The 20,725-nt window shown below is 58.8% G+C and overlaps 1 protein-coding gene across 6 annotated transcripts in view; it reads left to right on the plus strand.

The window, feature by feature from the left end:
- Positions 1 to 3,603: 3,603 nt before the first annotated feature.
- Positions 3,604 to 20,725, plus strand: part of AHNAK2 (AHNAK nucleoprotein 2) — a 32,796-nt gene continuing 15,674 nt past the window's right edge. For 3 of the 6 annotated variants that reach the window (XM_057488065.1, XM_057488070.1, XM_057488066.1), the window contains exon 1: positions 10,521 to 11,273. In XM_057488065.1, coding sequence (XP_057344048.1) covers positions 11,042 to 11,273 — 232 coding nt within the window. In that variant the 5' untranslated portion in view covers positions 10,521 to 11,041. Of the gene's footprint in view, positions 3,814 to 10,385; positions 10,467 to 10,520; positions 11,274 to 20,725 lie in introns of those variants that run through there. The other 3 variants (XM_057488068.1, XM_057488069.1, XM_057488067.1) reach the window with 2 other exon arrangements.

Below are 20,725 nucleotides of genomic sequence, written 5' to 3' on the forward strand. Positions count from 1 at the left end.
TACAAGAGGGAGGCAGGAGGGTCAGAGTCCAGGAGAGAAGATGGAAAGACAGAAGCAGAGGTCACCAGAGCAATGCAGGGCCGTGAGCCAAGGGAGGCAGGTGGCCTCTAGAAGCTGAAAAAGGCAAGGACATAGACCTACCCTGAAAACTCCAGAAGGAACCTGGCCCCACCAATACCTGGAGCTGTAAGGAATAAATGTGTGCTGGTTTACCACACTGCATTGTGGTTATTTGTTACAGCAGTCACAGGAAACTGATGACCAGAGTGACCCTGGCTGCCCTACCAAGTATGTGTTGCCTTGGGGGAGCCAAGACTCAAAGGAGGCAGCACAGGTGACCCCACCATTGGGTGCTCTGACTACAGGTGTCCCAGCCCTCCCAGCTCCTCTTGGGACACCTCAGTCCATCTTGAACATCAGCCCTGCTGAATGGGGGGACAGGGCATGAGGTACAGCTTCTCTGCTGCCAAGCTGAGCCTCCCTGCCCCAGCCTTGGGAGGAGGGGCCAGCCTGCACCCCAGGGAAGCACCCAGGTATCCTGTCCTCTGGGGTCCTCAGACCGGAGTCCTTGGGATGATTTGAGGAGGTCACCCACCCCACGCCTGGAGTGGGCACACAGCTTGGGATTGAGCAAGGCAGTGAGGGGCCAGGGGCCAGCAGACCTGCAGCCTTCCCCCACTGCTTCTGTGCAAAGGACTGGGTGGGAGGACAGACAGCAGCTGGGTGGGGGGGCAGATACACCCACTGCCCTGTCCTGCCCCTCGGGTGGGGCGGGGCAACGGCAGAGCTATTTTTGTTCCTGCTGCTGCAGCAGCCACAAACAAGCATCAATCATTGATGCTCTGGACATCCCCTCTGGCCTGGAGAGGCAGGTGGGGGCAGGGTGGGCACTGTGCTCAGGAGCTGGTCCCGGGGAGACATAGCGAGCTCCCACGGCCCCTCACCCTGGCCCCACCAGACTCTGGTCCCCAGGTACCTATCCGTGGTAGGCTGCGGGCAAGCCTGAGACCCCAGCAGGCCAGGGCCAGCACTGGAGAGTGGCCCTCGGTGTCTCTGGCACCATGGTCCTAGGGAGGAGGTCAAGCTTGTGGGTGCCAACAGGAGAGAGCACAGGGCACTGCAGCACACTGCAGGCCCACCATGGGGTGGCACTCAGAGACGATGGGGCCTTGTACGTGCCAGGCGTGGCTGTGGGTTGGGACCGTGTCTCCATGCTTCTGGGGGACAGCAATTCCTGAGCGATGTCCAGCTGCTGTGGCCTTCCCCAGAGCGGCATCTGTCCCTGGGGGGAATGTGAGGCTGGAGCTGGGGCTGCACATCATGACTGGCACTCCTGGCAGTGCAAGGCTCTGAGGCCAGGCTTCAGCTGGGGGATAGGGACAGCAGGAGGTCACAGGTGGGCTTTATAGGTGCCACCTGGGCAGCGCTCTTCCCTGTATGGCCCTGTGATGCCGAGGCCCCTGAAGGCGGGATGAGGGATTAGGCAGGGGGAGGCAGGGCCCAGGCTGGCTGGTCCTGGGGGTAAGAGCCGACTGTAGGCAGTCTCCCTCTGGGTAGCTGCAGCCTGCTGGGCGTGGGGTGCACTGCCTGAGGAGCCGGGCTCTCCCAAAGACGAAAGGGGCCCGCGGGGATGCATGGGGGTTAGCATAGCAGGTGATGCCAGCCCTCTGCCTCAGAGTAGGCAGGACAGGGAAGGTGGGAGTGAGGGTCCCTACCCACCCCCATCCTGAATCTGTGGACTGGAGCCAGTGCTGAGTCAACTCCCTCGTTGCGGAGTGAGCAAGGCCCTGGCAGGCCAGGGTAAGCCTTTCCAGCCCTCACCAAGGCCAAGGGTAGAATGTAGGGAGGTCCCTGCCCCAGGCCCTAGCCAGCCAGGGGACTTCAAGGACCACCCAGATCCCCACAGCCAGACACACACACAAAGGACAGAAAGTCTGGGACCCCCGACAGACGGCTGGTGCAGCCAGGAACACAGGCAGCCCCCACTCCCTGTCTCTGCAAGGAACTGACTCCCAGACTGACAGAGAAGACCTTGGGGCAGGAGGGTGAGACCCACCTGGAGGAGAAGGCTGTGCTCCATCATGCCATTAGCTCAAGGGGCAGGACGCTGCCAGGGCCTCTTCCCGGCAGTGCTGCGTGTCTGTCTGACCTGCTGCTGGAAAGCTGCCCGGCTGCAGCGCGGCTAACGGGAACTGCTGTGAGTGAGTCATCCCTCTGGGCAGGCTCACCTGGGCCCTGCTGGCTGTGTGCATCCCCAAGTGAGCCAGGAGTGGTGTGTGCCTGTGTGTGCGCGTGTGTGTCTGTGTCCTCTTGAGCATAGCCAGGCATGTGGGCCCTGTGTGTGAGTATAGGTGTGCCCAGGCATGTGTGAGTATGCATGTGTGTGTGGGCCCAGGCATGTGTGAGCATGGGTGTGCCTGTCTCCGAACGCATGGGGACACGTCCAGGCAGCCCTTTGTGTACTGGTGAGTGTGTGGGTCTGTGTGGCCCTCCTGTCGCAGCCTGGCCTCTTACTACCCCAGGAAAAGGTGTGTGTGTTCGTGTGTGTCTAATGGTCCCAGCACCGCCAGCACCTTTCCCGGGCAGTCCCCTGGGACGGCCCTGCTTGGAGTGATGGTGCCCCCTTGGTTCGCTCTGGCCAGGGCTCCCCAGCCCCAGCCCGGCAGGATGCCCACCCCCAAGGTGCCCCTCCTCAGGTGTAACTGCGCTGGGCCTCAGCTAACTTCCTGTCCTCAAGAAAACAGAGCTCGCCTGGGCCTCCCCACCCCTTCAGAGTGCCCCCTTCTGCACAACACTCAGGAGTCCACCCAGCCGCACTCCAGTCCTCACCAAGACCCCTCTGCTGGTGTCGGGCATCCTGGGCCCTTGTTCCCACCCCACATGGTCCAGATGGGCCCCCTTGCAGGGCTCCAGGCTTCCAGCAGTGCTTCTACGGACAGGGTGGTTGTTCCTCATCTCCCATCGCCCAATCCTGCTGCCCCCGGCGCCCTTCCCGCAGCACCAGGGGCCCAGCTTTCAGCCTTGGCCTTCCCTGTCCTCCGCGCACACACTGCTCGGTTGCCTCTTTACGGCAACCCTGAGGTCCCAGTCCGGACTGTCGGCCACGCCCACCGCTGAAGGCGCTACCCCGCAGACCACCCCTCGGGCGGGGCCGCGGGGGTCAGATCCCTGGCGGTTACCCCAGGGTGTCCCACTCCCCAGCTCAGAGCTACAATGTCCATCTCCGGACTGGGAGGTGGGACTGCGGCGCGCGGGTCCAGGAGCGTCCGCGCAGCGCGGGGACACAGGCGCCCAAAGCCAACTCTGGTCCCAGGGGGGCCGGCCGTGGGCGCGCGGCGGGCCTAGCCCGGGTCTGGGCTGGTCGGCGGCGGGCCTGGGGCGGGGGTCGGACTAAAGCGGCGACGCGAGGGGCGGGGCCCTGATGCGATCGGGGCGGGGCCGGGCGACCGGGGGCGGGGCCCTGCCTCTCGGACGGGGGCGGGGCCGGCCGGGAGGCAGCCAATGGGCTGAATGAGGCCGGCGGCGCTGCCCGAGCTCGCTCCGCAGTGGCCCGCGCGGGCTGGGCGGGGTCCCGCAGCGGCGGCGGGGTCGCTGGAGAGGGGCTCGGCCCGCAGTCCGAGGTCTGCTGTCGCGGCAGCGCGGTGCTGCGGGAGGCGGAGCGCGGCGCCCGCCCGTTTCCGGGTCGCCCGCGCGCCGGATCTGGGAACTCGCGACCGGACACGACGGGCCGCTACCGGCCCGCACCGAAGGCCGCCGCGATGTGCGACTGCTTCCACATGGTGCTGCCCACCTGGCCTGGAGCCCCCGGCAGCGGTGCGCCTCCTCCCCGCCTGCAGCCCGCTCCCTTGGGGCGGGTGGGCTCCGCGGGAGGCGCTGGGCGTGCGCCGCGCGGCCGGGTGGGGGGCGCCTCGGGGACTGCTGGGTGGCGGCCTGCCTTCTCCTGCCTCTGGCCTTTACTCGCCCGCTTCCCACCCCTCTCCGCCCTGCCGCTCACCCTGTCGCTCCCTGCCCTTGTCCGTCTCCCTCTGTCACCGACCCCCTGCTGTAACCCCCTGGGACGTTGCCTTGTCCCTAGAGGTGACCGCCTGGGGAGGGCCGCAGGTGGGAGTGGGGTGTGAGGACTTGCTGCCAGGCCTGCCTTCTGACCCGTGTTGGGGCAGAGCAGCCCGTCTGCAGCAGGAGTCACGGCAGTTGGCCCTGGTCCAGGACCGCCAGGCTGGGCTGGGCTGGGTCAGCAGTGTGGCTACTCTGTGGCAGGCTCACTGGCTAGATGGTGGCTGTGGCAGGGCTAGACCTGGGATCTGGGCTTGGTGAGGGGGCCTCAGTGGGGTCAGAGCTCAGGCCACAGAGTCCCCCAGTGCCGGGTGAGGAAAGGTGGGTGCTGTCTGTGGGGCAGGACCCCTCCCGCTGTGCACCTCTTGCCACAGAACGGGAAGCAGGTGCTCCCTATCTGTCTGCCCCACGCTGGGCCTAGTTCCAGGGCCTGGGTGTCTCAGCCTCATGGAGGGCAGGGTGGGGTGTGGCACGGGCAGTCTCTCCAGCACTGGTCAGCAATGCAGCAGCCTGGCCACACCCAGGACACCTGGCCAGCTGCTGGTAGGGGGGCTGGGGCCATGCTGTGTCGGTGCAGACCGGACCCCACTCCTTGGGGAAAGCAGAGATAGATAGTGATGATGGCACTGCTGATGCAGAGGAGGGGGTCACCCTTCAGCCTGGGTGCACCCCTTCAGCTGCAGCAGGAGGCCCGCGGCCCCTCCAGTCTGGTGAGCACCGAAGTCCAGCTGACCTCCTGTTGAGGCCACCCTCTCCCAGATGGGGCCCAGAGTGCCCTGGTGTTCCCTGGATAGCCCATGGGAGAATGATGGCTGCTGTGGGTCTGTGGGCCCCCGTCCGCTCCCTGTGACTGGGTGGCCCTGCCCACATCCCATCACAAGGGGAGGAGAGGGACCCGAGGGACCTGGGGCCGGTGCTCTGCCCCCCCTTTGCACACTGGTCTCTTCCTCATTCCCAGGGGGCCCGGAGGCCCAGGCTGCACGCTGTCGGGCCATCTCATCCACCCTCCCGCCTCGCAGAGGCCCGTGCTGGCGCCCTTTCCCAGCTCAGGTTCTGCTCTCTGCCATGACTCAGTGGTTCCCTGGCCTCTGGGCAGTCCCCCCCGACACCCCGTGTCCAGCCCACAGAACCATCTGCCCCTGGTGAAAGGAGCTCAGTTGTACTCACGGGGTGTGGGTAGGAGACCTGTCGGATCAGGGCCCCTGGGGGTTCTGTACAACCTGTGGACTCCCAGGCCCCCGCCGCCCACCTTCACGGGAGGTCCAAGAACATGCATTGCTGATCAGGCCCCCTGGGGGCTCTTCCAGCCGCAGTGTCCTCCTGGCAGGCCAGACATTGGCAGGCCCTCCCATCCCCTTCTTTCTGCTCAGTCCAAACCTGCCCTCCTGGGCCAGCCATGTTAGGTCCTCTGAAGACCCCTCCCAGAGCCTGTCTGTGCCCCTGCCCCCAGCCCAAGGGGGAGGGAGCCATCTCCCATCCAGCTGGCCCTCAGAGGCTGCCCCCTGGTGGCTTCACTGGGAACAGGTGCACAGGGATCCCCCAGCCACACAGCACCTGGGTAGTTCAGGCAGAGCCCCCAAATCCTCCCCACCCCCGTCTTCCCAGCCACCTCTTATTCTGGTGTGGTTGAGCTCTACCTGGGTGCACCGCCCCCATACGGGGCACCAACCACGTGCCCCTGTGACAGGCCCTGGCTGTCACATCCCTTCTTGTCTCCGTGGCAGCCTGTTCCTTGCTGAGGCAGAGCTGGGCCCTGGGCAGCCGGACTGACAGGGAGCCCCCTACTCCTGGCCTGGGCCTCTGCCTTGTGCCTGCAAGTCTCTGGCTTGGCCTTGGGCCCCCCATCTCCACCCCAAGAAGCCCCACAAGGCTCAGGGAGGCCCTAGGTGCAGCGAAACACCAGGAGGGGGCATCTGGGTGGTCTCTCCCCAGCAGGGCGCGGTGGCGACCCTGGGGTCTTTCCAGAGAGGGAAGCCTGGCCCCATTTTGCAGACAGGCACCCTGAGTCCTAGAGCAGTGAGGCCAGGGCAGCTGTGCCACACCTCTGATGTCTGGAGGCGCCTACTCTGCCCTGCCCCAAGCAAGGGCCCTAGGCAGGGGCATTCTCGAGTGCCCCTCTCCAGCCAAGCAGCAGCTGTGGCAGGGGCAGGAACCAAGAAAGAGGAAGTGGGGGTCACCCTGGGTGGGGTAGCATCTCTCCTGACACTTCAATGAAGCAGATTCTCAAAGCCACCAGTGGTGATGGCATATGTGTTCCTGATAGCACCCCCAGCTCTTTCTGGCAGGAAAACTGAAGGTGGACAGCCCTGCTCCTGCCCTAAGGCCTCAGGAAAAGGGGAGGGGTGGAGTTCAGGAGGGAAGGGCAGGTCCAGTGCCCCAAAGCCCCTGCATGCTGGAAGTGGTATGTGCACTCCACCTGGGCACCTGGGTGCCTCGTGGCTGGGCCTGTGGCAGGAATGCCCATGTGGCCTTCTGTCCCTTTGGCCAAGCACTTCTGTCTGGGCCTGGCTAGGAGCTGCCTCTTCCAGGAAGTCTTCTGGATTCCTTGGCTTACCTTTAGCTCTCCAGACCCCCACCCTTTCTGTATGCTTTCTCCCTTGACTGCCTCTGCTGAAGGCTGCCGTTTCAAGCTGGGGGTAGGGAAGTGGAGCTGCCAGGGAAGAGAAACACAGTTGGGGGGTGGCCTGGCCATCTGAGGGCCCCTACCTCTCCCCCAGAAGTGAAAAGCCCAGATCTCTCCAGCTTGGTCCTCTGTCTGGGCTCCTCTGAGAATGTAGGAGGAAGCAAATGCTATGTTTAGGGCTAATGGAAGGGGGTTGCCCGCCCACCTCTCTGTCCGTCCGTGTGTCCCAGGGGCCCTGAGAGGTCGCACACTGGGAAGCAGGGTTCACCACTGTTCGTTCAGCAAAGGTGAGCCAGGCATGGCTTCCGCCATCAGTATAGGCTGAGGTGCATGGAGGAGTTGGGGAGGACTTCCTGGAGGAAGGGCCACCTGATGGGAAGAGCAGCACATGCAAGAGTCCTGGAGAGACCATTGGCTAGGGTGCAGCAAGTGGCTTAGTAGGGTGGGCCTGCAGGTGGGGTCGAGAGTTAAGGGTGAAGAGGGCAGGGACCAGGCTGTTAGGAAGGAGGGCTGAATTCCAGGGCCCTGGGGAGGCCCAGGGGCTTCGGGGGAGCCCCCACGGAAAGGGATGAGGCAGGGCAGGGAGGAGGAGGAGGGAGAAACAGAGGGAGCTGAGCCCCGAGAGGGGAGAGGCAGGATGAGCCCAGAGGGACTGTGTGTGGGCAGGGAGCCTCGGCTGGACACAACTGACCACGCCCCCTGACCTGCCCCTTCCCCACGCGATTGGCAGCTGGCCCTTTTGGCCGGGGCTCTGGTCACGCTGTGAGCCTGCAGGGCCATCTCTGTCAAGGTCTGCCCACCCTGCGTCTACCTCCAGGTTTCCCTTTGTTTTGCTTTTTCTTGGCAGCCATAGACACCGGGAACCACAGGTCTGCCTCACAGGGGTGAATATTCAATAGGCAGAAGCACTTTCTAAAATAAAAAAATGGAGCTGGGCCCAGGAGGCCAGGGGGACTGCGGCAGGCCTGGAGGTGGTATCCTTGTGTCCACACCCCTGCCCGCTGGCTACCCAGTTCCTGCCCTGCTTCCTGCCATATGGGGAGCCAAAGGAGGCCTCCCCGACCCCAGAGGGTGTGGGTTGAAGGGGGGCACTGGGCTTTTTGGGAGGGCCCTGGGCAGGCATGTCTTTCAGAGTGGGATGCTGGATCCGCAGGCAGAGCTGCTGGCGCCCAGCCACCAGCAGAGGCAGGCTGGGGACTCCTGAGCGGGTGAGCGGTTTGGGGCAGGCGTCCTGGGAAGGGTCCTTCAGGCCCTGCACTCCCTCCTAGACACAGCATAGGAGGTGGGTGTCTGCTGCTGAGGACAGCAAGGCTCCAGGCAGAGGGAGGGCAGGGACGGCCCCCCATGGAGCGCCTGGCTGCGGGACCCTGGGGGGCAGCTCTGGCCTGGCAGGCCCTGCTCCTGGGTGGCGCCAGAAACCCTCGGGCTCCCCTGGGACATGCCATCTGAGAATGCCATGCTCGGTCCTGGCTTCCTCTCCAGATGGTTCACTATCAGCTGCCCCGGCCCTGCCAGCCGAGTTCCATGGTGACTCCCAAGGGTCCAGGCAGGTTTGAGCTACAACTGCCTGTGCAGGGGGCGTTGGCGGGCGTGTGCTGGGTGGCCTGGCTCTCAGGACCCGAGGTGTGTCAGTGCAGCAGATGCCCTGCCACTGCCCCTTCAGCCAGCACAGCGCCTGCCTGCCCACAGGGCCTGGCCATGCAGAGCCAGGGGTCTTGCAGGTGGGATCCCTAGGGGCTGAGGCAGGCAGGCAGGGTCTTTCCCAGAGCCCTTACCTGCTGGGGAGCCAGGTACACCCCCTGTGGGACCAGACGCCTGCCCGGGGGCTGGGTGTGAGTGGTGGCCCCTACGAGGGCCCAGTGGTCCAGACCCAGAGCTCAGTGCCCCCAGCCTGCCCTGCCCTTCCTGCCCCCCATCCCCGTGGCCTGCAAGTCCGCACTGTCCTGTCAGCACCTACCTCACCTCTGCCTGGGAGCCACATGTGCACAGCTTGGCCAAGGGCTGCTGGCACTGGCCGCTGGGGAGAGTCCGGGGTCCGATCTGGGAGGGTGCTCCAGGCAGGGCACACGTGGAGCCTAGAGAGGGCCTGCCATGGCAGAACAGGGCACAGGGTATCGGCACAGAGTGTGGCTGGAAGAGCCCTCAGCGGGCATGACGCACTGCACAGGGGGCCTGGCCGAGCACCTCCTTCTGGCTGCGTGAGCTGAGGACCCCCGCCAAGGCTGAGTCATGGCCCAGGGCTGGGGGGGTCGTGGCAGGGGACCCGGTAGGTTGGGGTCAGAGGTTGGGGGTGTGGCTTGACTGGCCTGGGGAGAAGGAGGTGGGGCGGCCCCGCCCCATGGCCGCCCAGTCCTCCTCTTCCAGCCAGGCCCAGCCCTGGGAGCTCCTGTGTAGTCAGCTGGCCCAGCCCTGCCCTGGGGGAGGTGACAGTCTGGTGGGTGTCAGGCAGCACACAGGGTTCCCAGGTGGGAACTCTCCAGGACTGTGGGACCAGCCGGCAGGCCTGGCTGCTCTCTGGTCTCACTGTAAATAGAGTCATTTGTGACTGTAGGATTCTAGAGGGGAAAGGACGGAGGGGCCAGGAGCCCCTCCTTCCGGGACCGGTGGCCTGCCCCAGGCCCTTTGCCCTGTCTGCCCCCAGCCCGCTGTTCTTCCCTTGCTGTCCCCACCGCAGGCCATCCTGGCTGAGGAGGTGGGGGGCCCGGCTCCCCAGTGGCTCCTCTGGGTGTCTGCTGCTCTGTGGCTGCCCTCACAGCCCCAGCCTGGTGTGGCGGGCAGCACTGGGCACGGCCTGACCCCTCTCTGCCCTCAAACCCTGGGCTGGGTCCCTCAGCTGGGCCGGCCTGCTGCAACCTGCGTGTGGGGAGCAGGTGCCCTCGGCCAGCTGGGCTGCACCCAGGGGTCTCGGGGTGCAGGGCGGGGCCCCTGGGATGCCGCAGCAGGTCTGCAGACAGCACACCCTGTACCCTCCTGCCTGGGCCTGCCCAGTCTGGGGCCACAATGGGCCTGGGAGCCAGAATCCCGTACTCCGCCCCCTCAGCGGGGCGGGCTGAGCATTTGGGTGAAGCAGGGTGAGGTGGCGGGGCAGGCAGGCAGAGCTCTGGGGGGCAGGATACTCGGGGCCTTCAGCCTGGGGGGTGTTCCTCAGCCACCACTTAGACCCAAGTGGCTGGGGACAGGCTGGGAGAGCGGGTGCGCTAAGGATGCTGGTTCCCCCCACAGCCATTATCCCACGCCCTTGGAGGGGTGGGGGTGCCGAGTTTTGGCTGAGAGGGCTGGAAGCGTGGCTGGAGTTCGGCTGCCCTGGGCAGGGGGCTGTGGCTGAGGCCACTTCCCCTGCGGTCATGGCCCAGGCCGCAGGTGGGCTCGGTTGAGCTGCGGCCTGGGCAGGAGCTGGAATCCGATCCCAGCCCCCACAGCCCAACCAAGGCTGGGTCTGCAGGCAAAATGAGGGGCAGGGCCTGTATGCAGCCTGCCCAGAGGGCCCTTTCTGGGCCTGTCCACGCAGCAGAACCGGCTCAGCTGGGCCAGGCCGGTGGTGGTGACTCAGACAGCCCCGTGCTGCGGTTTCCTCCCCAGGTCAGCTGCTTGGGCTCGGTGGGGGCCCTCCGGGGGAGGGCGGGGTCCCCAGGTCCTTGAAGCTGAGGGGAGGGGCCTGGCCCGGCTCTGCCCCTGTCAGAGGGCCCGAGTGGCTGAGGGGCCTGCCTGGAGGAGGCCGGGGGCGGGGCAGTGGAGGGCAGTGCGAGCCGGGATCCTCACTGCCGGGCAAGTTGGGAGGACACCGGTCTCGGTAAGCGGCTGCGGCAGGCCGTCTTCTGCACCACCCCGCCTCCTGCCCCCATCTCCCTGGGTTCAGCCCTGGGGCACCCGGCCACCTCACCAGCCAGCAGGCCCGTGAGGGCCGGGTGGGGTGCTGGGGGTGCCAGGCTGGGCTGGGCGTCTCCCTGAGCCTCTGCCCTGCCGGGCCCCTGCTGATATTGGAGGGGCAGGTGTACCGCTCACAGCAGCCAAGGGCACCAGCAGGGCCATTTCGGTCCCAGGTGGAGCAAATCCTCAAGGTTGGGCCATTTGGCTGGGGAGGGGTCCTCAGGTGATGGCTGCTGTCCTTGTTGGGACCCTGGGGGGGCTGTGGGAGGTGCCTGAGGCCTCCCAGGCTTACCTATGGGGCCAGGTGGGCTGTGGGGCCTGTGGTGGTGGACCGCTCTGCCCAGGGTCACACTGTGTCTGATGTCCGGGCTGCTGGCCTTTGCAGCCCAGAGAGAGAAGCAGGCTTGAGCCCCCGGTCCTGTGTGGGGCCACTTCTCTCAGCTGCCGGTGGGCTGGCATGCCTGCCCCGGGCCTCAGTTTCTCCAGGCACAGAAAGAGATGCTCAGGCCCACCTACTGCCCTACTAGCCCCCAGACCTGGCTGCGCCCCACGTGGGGCGGGACTCGCCCCTTTCCAGGAGGTCCGCCCCGCCCCTCTCCTTCCTCCCCCTGCCCACCCCCGGCACTAGAATTTCTCGGTACCTGCTGGCTTCCAGGCTCTGAGCGTTCAGGGAACAGAGGGTTCTGGAGACCAGGGACCAGGCAGTGGTCAGAAGTGCCGGCCTTGGCATGTGAGTTGGTGGAGGAAACGGGGTGGGGGAAGAGAGATTGGAGTCCAGCTCAGGGGGACCCTGGGCAGCAGCAGTGAGGCCTGGAGGCTGCAGACGTTGCCACTGGGTTGGAGAGGCTCCCGTGCCAGGCTGACCAGCTGGGGTGCTAGGGAGCTACAGGCTGTCATGGACAGGGTGATGGGGCAGCAGGCTGGTCCCCCGGGCCTCTGGAGCCTTGGAGGCGGAAGCTGGGGCCCTGCTGGCCTCCCAGCATAGCAGTTGTCTCGGGAACACCGGGGAGGGTGGGCAGGCCCTGGCTCCCTGTGGGCGTGTTGCTTTGAAATGTCTAGAGCTCTCCTGAAAAGTCAGCCGAGCCTGGCACTGTCCTCGGGAAGCTCCTCGAGGGGGTGAGGCTTGAGTGTCCATGTGCACGGTGGGCACTGGGCTCCAGGCCCAAGGGCAGCGTCCCCTGAGGGATGGGTCTGCCTGGGGGTTCCCACTCCCGGGGCTCCTGGGCTGGCGGGGAGCCTCACCCAGCCCCGTGCACTGTGCACGAGGGAGGGTCCCAGGTCTAGACACACATTCACACACCCCTGCGTGAGCATGAAAACCCATGAACACACCCCTTCGTGTACATGTGCATGCACACACACACACCCCCAGGAAGGACCTCTGCGGCCACACCTAGGGCCTCTCCTCCCAGCCACTCTCGTGGTTCCCCAGTCCCACCATTGCCCCGGTGACATGCGGATGCACCCACGTAGCCTGCCTGGAGCTGGGCCTAAGGGGCAGCAGGTTTGCATACACACTTGGGTTTTGTTTAAGCAATTGCCCCACCTCGGGTGGCCCTCCTCTGGACCCTCCAAGGACTGCCACCTGGCTGGGGCTGGCGGGAGAGTCCTCGTTGTGGTCTGGGGTCCTGAGAGCCATTCTGGGCAAGCGCCCCCTCTCTCTGACCCCCGCCCCCAGCTCCCAGCCAGCATCTGCCTGTCCTTGCCTTTGCCCTCCCAGGATGTGCTTCCTGGACACCCCGCCCCAGAGTGTTCCAGTTTCTGGGAGGGAAGCTTTCCCGCTGATGTGCCCACCCCTACTCCCTGAGCCCCCCAGCCCTCCTCCCCCGAGTGCTGAAGGCCTGCCCGGGGGTCCCTGCCCTGGGTGCCAGCTTGCGCCCACAGGAGCGGGATGCTACAGTGGAGTTCGTTTGTGGCCAAGGAAGGTTAGGGTTAGGGGCTGGGTGGACACGCAGCCCAGCCAGGTGCTGGGCATGAGATGTGGGTGAGGCGGGGCACCAAGTGCTGCAGCACCTGGTTCAGCCTGCGCCCTGCATGTCCTCTGTAAAAAGGCACCTTGGTGACCTTATTAGTCATTATTCAGGGTGACGGCGGGGGCTGTGGCACGTGGGGGCCAGGCCAGGTCAGACAGGCTGGGACACTGTCCTTGCACTCGGAGCATGGGGGGGGGCCCTCAAGACATGGGGCCTGGCAGGACAGTGCCCTGGGGAGAGGTGCCTCCTCCTCCCCAAGGGCACAGGTCCGAGCTGGCAGGGCCTAGGCAGCCTTGCCCAAAGCGGGCAGGATTTCCTCCTTCCTGTTTGTGTGTCCCTGGGTCAGGCTCTGGCCAGCCCAGGGTCCTGCCTCAGGGGTGCAGTCGGACCCAGAGCCAAACACCACAGCCTGGCACCTTCCCAGCTGTGTGGCCTTGGGCTGAGCCTGCCACGCCCTGAGCCCTGGGCTCATTGCCTTCTGAGGGGGCAGCTGTGCGGGTGGGGCTGGCATGTGTGGGCCCAGCTGGCAGCCCCAGGCCACAGCCCCTGGAATAGGGCGGCTGAGCCTCCTGCCTGCCTCAGGTTCCCAGCCCTGGTGAGGTGTGCCCTGGCTGCCACCTGTCAGCACCTTTCCTCACCCAGGCCTGTGATGCCAAGAGACCCCCACGGAGCAGATCTGGGGGTGCAGCTGCGGCGCAGCCCCCAGCACACTGCACCCGGCCAGAGGCCCTGCTCGCTGACCCGCCCACACTCCCCCACCCGGGGTCTCCTCTGGCATCTGTGGTCCAGGGTCTTTCCCGGCTCTGTCCCTGGACCGCTGCCCCCGCCCCCTCCAGCGCCACGCCTGCCTGTCTGCCAGCAGAGGGCGCTCTCCGGACTCTTCTCTGCTGTCTGACTCGGCAAAGTGGCTTTGGAGGCGCTGGGGGCGGACAGGGCAGGCTGGCTTTCTGGGTGGCCGTGCAGCTTCGCTGACCTCCCTGCCCCTCCGCTGGGGCCGCCTGAGCTGCTCAGCAATGGCCCAGGCCGCATGCCCAGACCAGCAGGGCCCCTCCTCTGCCTGCCAACTGGCACAGGGAGGGGCGGGGTGGGGTGCCCCGCGGTGTGCAGTCCCTGCTCACCTCCTGCTGGCTGAGCCCCCTGGGGCAGCTTGCTGCTTGCTTACCACACAGCACACCCACTTTGGGGATGGGGGTGAGGGTCTGGGCAGAACCGGAAGGGAAGCTGAGGCTGGAGTGGGGTCAGCCGCCACTGCCCTTGGCTTCTTTGGGGCGCAGTGGGGAGCAGGCTCTGGGTCCAAGGCCTAGAATCAGAGCCGGGAGTCACTCCCGCCCCCATGGCACCCCCTCTGCCCCTTCCGTCCTCTCTGCGGACCCTCTGGTTCTTCTGGGTGGGCAGAGTGGCTCTTGGAAATCCCTGGGGGCGTCAAGGCTCAGAGAAGGGACGGGCTTGCCCAGGGCACGCGGCACACCGGCAGGGAGTGACTGGCAGCAGAGCCCACGCCCCTGCCAGAACCGGGCTTCCCCATCGGCTGCACAGCCACAGGGACAGGCCCGGATCCCAGTGCTGAGTCCCTGCTGTGCACCCTGGGGGCCCTTGGCTTGGGAGTGGGCACTGCGCCCCCTCCTCGTGAGCAGTGTGTCTCCCCGAGGGACGGTGCCCCCAAGCCCAGGCCGCTGTGCCCGAGCTGGTGTGAGGTGAGCACCCTTCCCTGGAATAGTGTGAGTCCAGGGCGGGGGTGGGGGTGGGTTCTGTGGGAGGAAAGGTTTTAAACCCCGATCTGGTTGTTACATCATTACTGAGCCTGTTTCTCTGTGTGGTGCTGGCAGGGTGTTTCTCTAGGAATATGTTCAGTTCAGCTAAATTTTCACCTTTATTGCATAAATTTCAGTTTTATGTAGAATTAAATTTTTTTTCTTGAAAAAGGGTACAAATCCTGAGTATGTGGCTTGCTGCCTTTTCCCAAGGTGGACACAGCCTGTTAAGAGACCCCAGTGGAGAAGTAGACCCTCCCACCCCCGGGGGCTGCCCCTGCCGGCTCGGCCCCTCCCCACAGGACTCAGAACACGTGTGGGTGGCACCCGAGTGTGAACTGAGGCTGCCAGCTTTCCTTCTGTCTGGGGCCCTTTTATGTCTGGCTTTTTTGTGTTCATTCTGCTCCTGAAATTCGCCCACGTGGCATGGGGAAGTGGCCATTTGCTGCCCTGGCCACTGCACAAATACCCCAGGTTTCTTTCATTCTACTGTTGAGGGGCCTTTGAGCCTGTTTAGTCTCTGGATGTGCTGTATTGCACAGGTGGACATTTCTGTGCCCTTCTCTTGGGCAGCGTACACCTGCATTTCGCTTGGGCACGTGTGTGGGTGTGGAGCTGCCGGGCCACGGGGGAGGGCGTCAGACTTACTGGCTGCCTGTCTTCCAGAGCGAGTGTCCCAGTCCACCCCCGACCCCCGGCAGGGGCATCCTGTTGCCACCCTGCCCATCTCCATCCAGCGCGGTCAGACTTGTTCATTTCAGCCATTCTCCGGGAGTTTTGAGTGGCATTGTCTTGGTGTCCTGGTGACAAGGGTGCTGAGCCTTGATTGGCCTTGGGGTCCAGGACGGCGGATCGTCTCGGTCCATCCCGAGGCATACAGCTGGGTGTCTTCTTCTGCGAATCGCCTTTCCAGTGTTTTCTTGCCCATTTCTTGCTGTGGGGTTGTCTGTCTTTTCCCTTTGGTTTGCAATCCCTTCTACATTCTGGGGAGAAGGCCTTTGTGGGGTGAGCATTTCGCAGATTTTTTGCCCCACCTACGGCTTGACTTTTCACTCCCTCGAGGGTGTCTTTATGAACAGGAGCTCTTCACTTTAACACAGACCAGTTTATTGATCATTTCCTGTAGGGCTAGCGTTTTCTGTGTCGTGTTTAATTATTGTTTCCCTACCCTCAAAACAATTTCTGTTCATCTTCTGGAAGCTTTACTGTTAAACCTCCAGCTTTGCATCTACCATCCACATGAGATTAATCCTTTCTGTGGGGACACAGGGGTCAAGATGAATATTTTCCATATGGACAGCTGATGCACCCAGCACCTGTTATAGCAAAGATCACACATTTCCCGCACTTTATATCTGCCTGAGTCTGGGTGGGGGATCTTTGTTCCACTGGCTTTAATTTGCATTTCCCTGATGACTAGATATGTTTGCATCCTTCATTGTATATACCAATATTGCTTATCTGTATGACTTCTTTCTTTCCCCCCTTTTATTTTATTTATTTTTTATTAAGGTATCATTGATATACACTCTTATGAAGGTTTCACATGAGCAACATTGCGGTTACTACATTCATGCATGTTATCAAGTCCCCACCACATACCCCATTGCAGTCACTGTCCATCAGCGTAGTAAGATGCTACAGAGTCACTACTTGTCTTCTCTGTGTTGTACTGCCTTCCCTGTGACCCCCACACACACCATGTGTGCCAATCATAATGTCCCTCCATCCCCTTCTCCCTCCCTCCCCACCTGCCCTTCCCCACCCCTCCCCTGTCCCCCACTAGTCCCTTCTTGGAGTCTGTCAGTCTGCTGCTATATTGTTCCTTCAGTTTTGCTTTGTTGTTATACTCCACAGATGAGTGAGATCATTTGGTACTTGTCTTTCTCCACCTGGCTTATTTCACTGAGCATAATACCCTCTAGCTCCATCCATGTTATAGCAAATGGTTGGATTTGTTTTCTTAGAGCTGAAAAATATTCCAGAGATTCTGTATATGTACCACCTCTTCTTTATCCATTCATCTACTGATGGACACTCAGGTTGCTTCTATTTCTTGGCTATTGTAAATAGTGCTGCGATAAGCATAGGGGTGTATCTGTCTTTTTGAATCTGGGATCTTGTTTTCTTTGGGTAAATTCCTAGGAGTGGAATTCCTGGGTCAAATGGTGTTTCTGTTTTTAGTTTTTTGAGGAACCTCCATACTGCTTTCCACAATGGTTGAACTAATTTACATTCCCACCAGCAGTGTAGGAGGGTTCCCCTTTCTCTACATCCTTACCAGCATTTGTTGTTCCTTATCTTTTCAATGTTGGCCTTGCTAACTGGTGTGAGGTGATATCTCATTGTGGTTTTAATTTGCATTTCCCTGATAATTAGCCATGTGGAGCATCTTTTCATGTCCCTGTCAGCCATCTGAATTTCTTCTTTGGAGAAGTCTCTGTTCATATCCTCCACCCATTTTTTTAATAGGGTTATTTGCTTTTTGGGTGTTGAGGCATGTGAGTTCTTTATATATTTTGGATGATAACCCCTTATCAGATATGTCATTTATGAATATGTTCTCCCATACTGTAGGATGCCTTTTTGTTCTACTGATGGTGTCCTTTGCTGTACAGAAGCTTTTTAGTTTGATATAGTTCCACTTGTTCATTTTTGCTTTTGTTTCCCTTGCCCGTGGAGATGTGTTCATAAAAAAGTTGCTCATGTTTATATTTAAGAGATTTTTGCCGGTTTTCTTTTAAGAGTTCTATGGTTTCATGACTTACATTCAGGTGTTTGATCCATTTTGAGTTTATTTTGTGTATGGAGTTAGACATGTACAATGAATAATCCAGTTTCATTCTCTTGCATGTAGCTGTCTGGTTTTGTCAACACCAGTTGTTGAAGAGGCTGTCATTTCCCCATTGTATGTCCATGGCTCCTTTATCATATGTTAATTGACCATATGTGCTTGGGTTTATATTTGGGCTCTCTATTCTGTTCCATTGATCTATGGGTCTGTTCTTGTGCCAGTACCAAATTGTCTTGATTACTGTGGCTTTGTAGTAGAGCTTGAAGTTGAGGAGCAAGATCCCCGGCACTTTATTCTTCCTTCTCAGGATTGCTTTGGCTATTCAGGACTTTTTGTGGTTCCATATGAATTTTAGAACTATTTGTTCTAGTTCATTGGAGAATGCTGTTGGTATTTTGATGGGGACTGCATTGGATCTGTTTATTGCTTTAGGCAGGATGGCCATTTTGACACTATTAATTCTTCCTATCCATAAGCATGGGATGTATATCCATTTGTTAGTGTCCTCTTTAATTTCTCTTGAGTGTCTTGTAGTTTTCAGGGTATAGGTCTTTTCACCTCCTTGGTTAGGTTTATTCCTAAGTATCTTATTCTTTTTGATGCAATTATGAATGGAATTGCTTTCCTGATTTCTCTGCTAGTTTATTATTAGTATATAGGAATGCAACAGATTTCTGTGTATTAATTTTGTATCCTGCAACTTTGCTGAATTCAGTTATTAGTTCTACTAGTTTTGGAGTGGATTCTTTAGGGATTTTTATGTACAGTATCATGTCATCTGCAACAGGGACAGCTTAACTTCTTCCTTTCCAATCTGGATGCCTTTTATTTCTTTGTTTTGTCTGATTGCCGTGGCTAAGACCTCCAGTACTATGTTGAATAACAGTGGGGAGAGTGGGCATCCCTGTCTTGTTCCCAATCTTAACGAACAAGCTTTCAGCTTCTCACTGTTAAGTATGATGTTGGCTGTGGGTTTATCATAAATGGCCTTTATTATGTTGAGGTACTTGCCCTCTATACCCATTTTGTTAAGGGTTTTTATCATGAATGGATGTTGAATTTTGTTGAATGCTTTTTCAGCATCTATGGAGATGATCATGTGGTTTTTGTCCTTTTTGTTGATCTGGTGGATGATGTTGATAGATATTCGAATGTTGTACCATCCTTGCGTCCCAGGAATAAATCCTACTGGATCATGATGGATGATCTTTTATGACTTCTTTTCTAAGTGTGTGTTCAAAATTTTTGCTCATTTGAATTGAGGGTGTGTTTTTCTTTTTGTCTTTTCAATTGATTTGTACTTCATCTGGATGCAAGTCCTTTGTCAGATATATACACTGCCTTTCATTTTCACAAGAATGTTTTTCAAGACTAGAAGTATTATGTTGAAATATAATTTATCAAATGTTCTTTTATGACTCACACCTTTTGTATCCTGTCTAAGAAAATTTTGCCTCCCCCAAGATGGCAAAACTTTTCTACTGTTTTCTGCTAGAAAATACTTTCCCTCTAGAAAATAGTTTTAGTTTTTACATTTTATGATTCATTTTGGGTTGATTTTTACGTGTGACATGAGGTAAGTGTCCAGGTTTTTCATTCCCCCCCAAAATATTGGTTGTCCCAGCAACATTGTCAAAAAGAGTATTATTTTCCTTAAATTAATTTGGCTGCTTTGTCAACAACAATCAGTCGATCCTCCAAAGTGTGGGACTCTTCTGGACTCTGTGCTGTCCCATGGAGCTGTGTGTTCATATCATACTGTCTTGATTCTACTGGTGGTCAGAAAAAATACCTAGTAGAATTTAAATTATTTTCCATTTCTTGAGGCGTATTTAATGAGCTAGCATTATAGGTTATCTTGACGAGTGTCCCATGCGCACTTGAGGGGGATGCGTGTTCTGCTACTGTCAGGCAGAGTGGCCCCTCAGTGTCCCTTCTGTCTCAGTGATTGGCAGCTGCTCCAGGTGTTCTTAGCTCAGTTATTTTGTGAGGCTATTGATTGTGGAGGGAGTGTTAGAGATCCGTGTTTTAATTGTGGATTTGTCTATTTGTCTAGTCGGTTCTGCCAGTTTTCAGTTCAGTGTTTTTAACTCTGTTATTAGGTATATAGAGACAGGTTTATTATTTTTTGAATGAATTACCCCCTTTATCATTGTGAGATGATTATTTTTTGCATGGTACATATTTTCCCTTCCTTTCTCTTTTAACCTATCTGTGTGATTATATTTATGGTATACTTCTTGTAAATAGCATAAATCTCATCTGACAAATCTCTGCCTTTTGACTGGAATTTTAAGTTCCTTTATACTTAAGGTAATCACAAATATGATTGGTTTAAATCCTACTATCTTGGTAGTTGTACTTTATTTTTCCCCATCTCTTCTTTGCCCCTCTTCCCCCTTTCCTTACCTTTTTGAGGATTGATTAAATATATTTCCATATATATAATCACTCAATAACATACATGCTAGATATACATTGTCTGTGTTTATGTACAGTGCCTTTGTTTAGTTTTCCAGGTCTTTCCACCACCGGCTTATCAGCTATGTGTCTCCTTTAGAGGTTGCTTTACGGCTTTATGCTCATCTCCGTACCTTCAAAAGATGTCACACCACCTCGTGTGTGATGTCAGAGCTTTACCACAGTGACTCTCCTATCCCAACCAGTCCTTCAAATACTAGTCCTCCTAGGCTTTACCTCTCCATATGTTAAATCTACATTTGATTATTCTGGTTTTACCAGTGAATCACCTTTTTCTTTCACAGCAGTCCTAAAAGTGGAATGGGTGTGTTGTCATGTTAATATGAGACTTTTGGACCCCCCACCCCCAGGGCGGGGCTGGAGGCTGAATCAGCCAATGGCCAGTAATTTAGTCAATCGTGACTGTGCAGTGCAGCCTCACAGAACCCCCGAAAGGAGCGTATCTCTGCGTCTCAGCCTAGGAGAGCCTCCTTGCCTGGGGAGCCAGGTGCCTCCGCGTGCCACAGAGCCGGGCCGGTGAGGACCGAAGCTCCTTTGTCTGGGACCCCGCCCTGTGTCTCTCTGCATTGGGCTGTTACCTTGTGTCCTTTACGTTCTCCTTCGTTAACCTGGTAAACGTGTTTTCCTGAGGTCTGTGAGCCACTCCAGCAAGTTAGTCGAACCCAGGGGGGAGGTCGTGGGGACTGTGTTCCAACGAAACCTAACAAAACAAGCAACGAGCTGGGTTTAGCACCCAGGCCCCAGACTGTTAGCTCCTCACACTGGGCAATGATTCTAATGCCATCTTGATGGGCACAGCATATACAGAGGATACACATGTGGCAGCAAACAGCAAAAAGGAGTGGGAGGATGAGGAGACCTGCCGGATCAAAGTCTGTGCCAGGCAGAAGTGGGCACTGCCCGGGGCCAGGGTGGGGGGAGCAGGCCTGACCTGAACGGGCCCCAGAGAGCCTGGGGGTGACACGCACATTCCAGAGCTGACTGTGCTGGCCGTTGCACGGCTCTGTAGAAGTACTGAAATGACTGAATTCTGCATTTACAGTGGGTGGGCTTTATGGTATGTAAGTCATACCTCAAAAGAGATGTGAAAAAAAAATAGATTCTAAAAAAAATTAATTCTGTTTTATGCAGTTAATTACCTGGAGAAGCATGGAGAAGTAACGCATATGAGCACTGGCGTACG

The sequence above is a fragment of the Manis pentadactyla genome, chromosome 11 (genome assembly GCF_030020395.1).
Source record: "Manis pentadactyla isolate mManPen7 chromosome 11, mManPen7.hap1, whole genome shotgun sequence".
In the NCBI taxonomy this organism is placed as follows: domain Eukaryota; kingdom Metazoa; phylum Chordata; class Mammalia; order Pholidota; family Manidae; genus Manis; species Manis pentadactyla.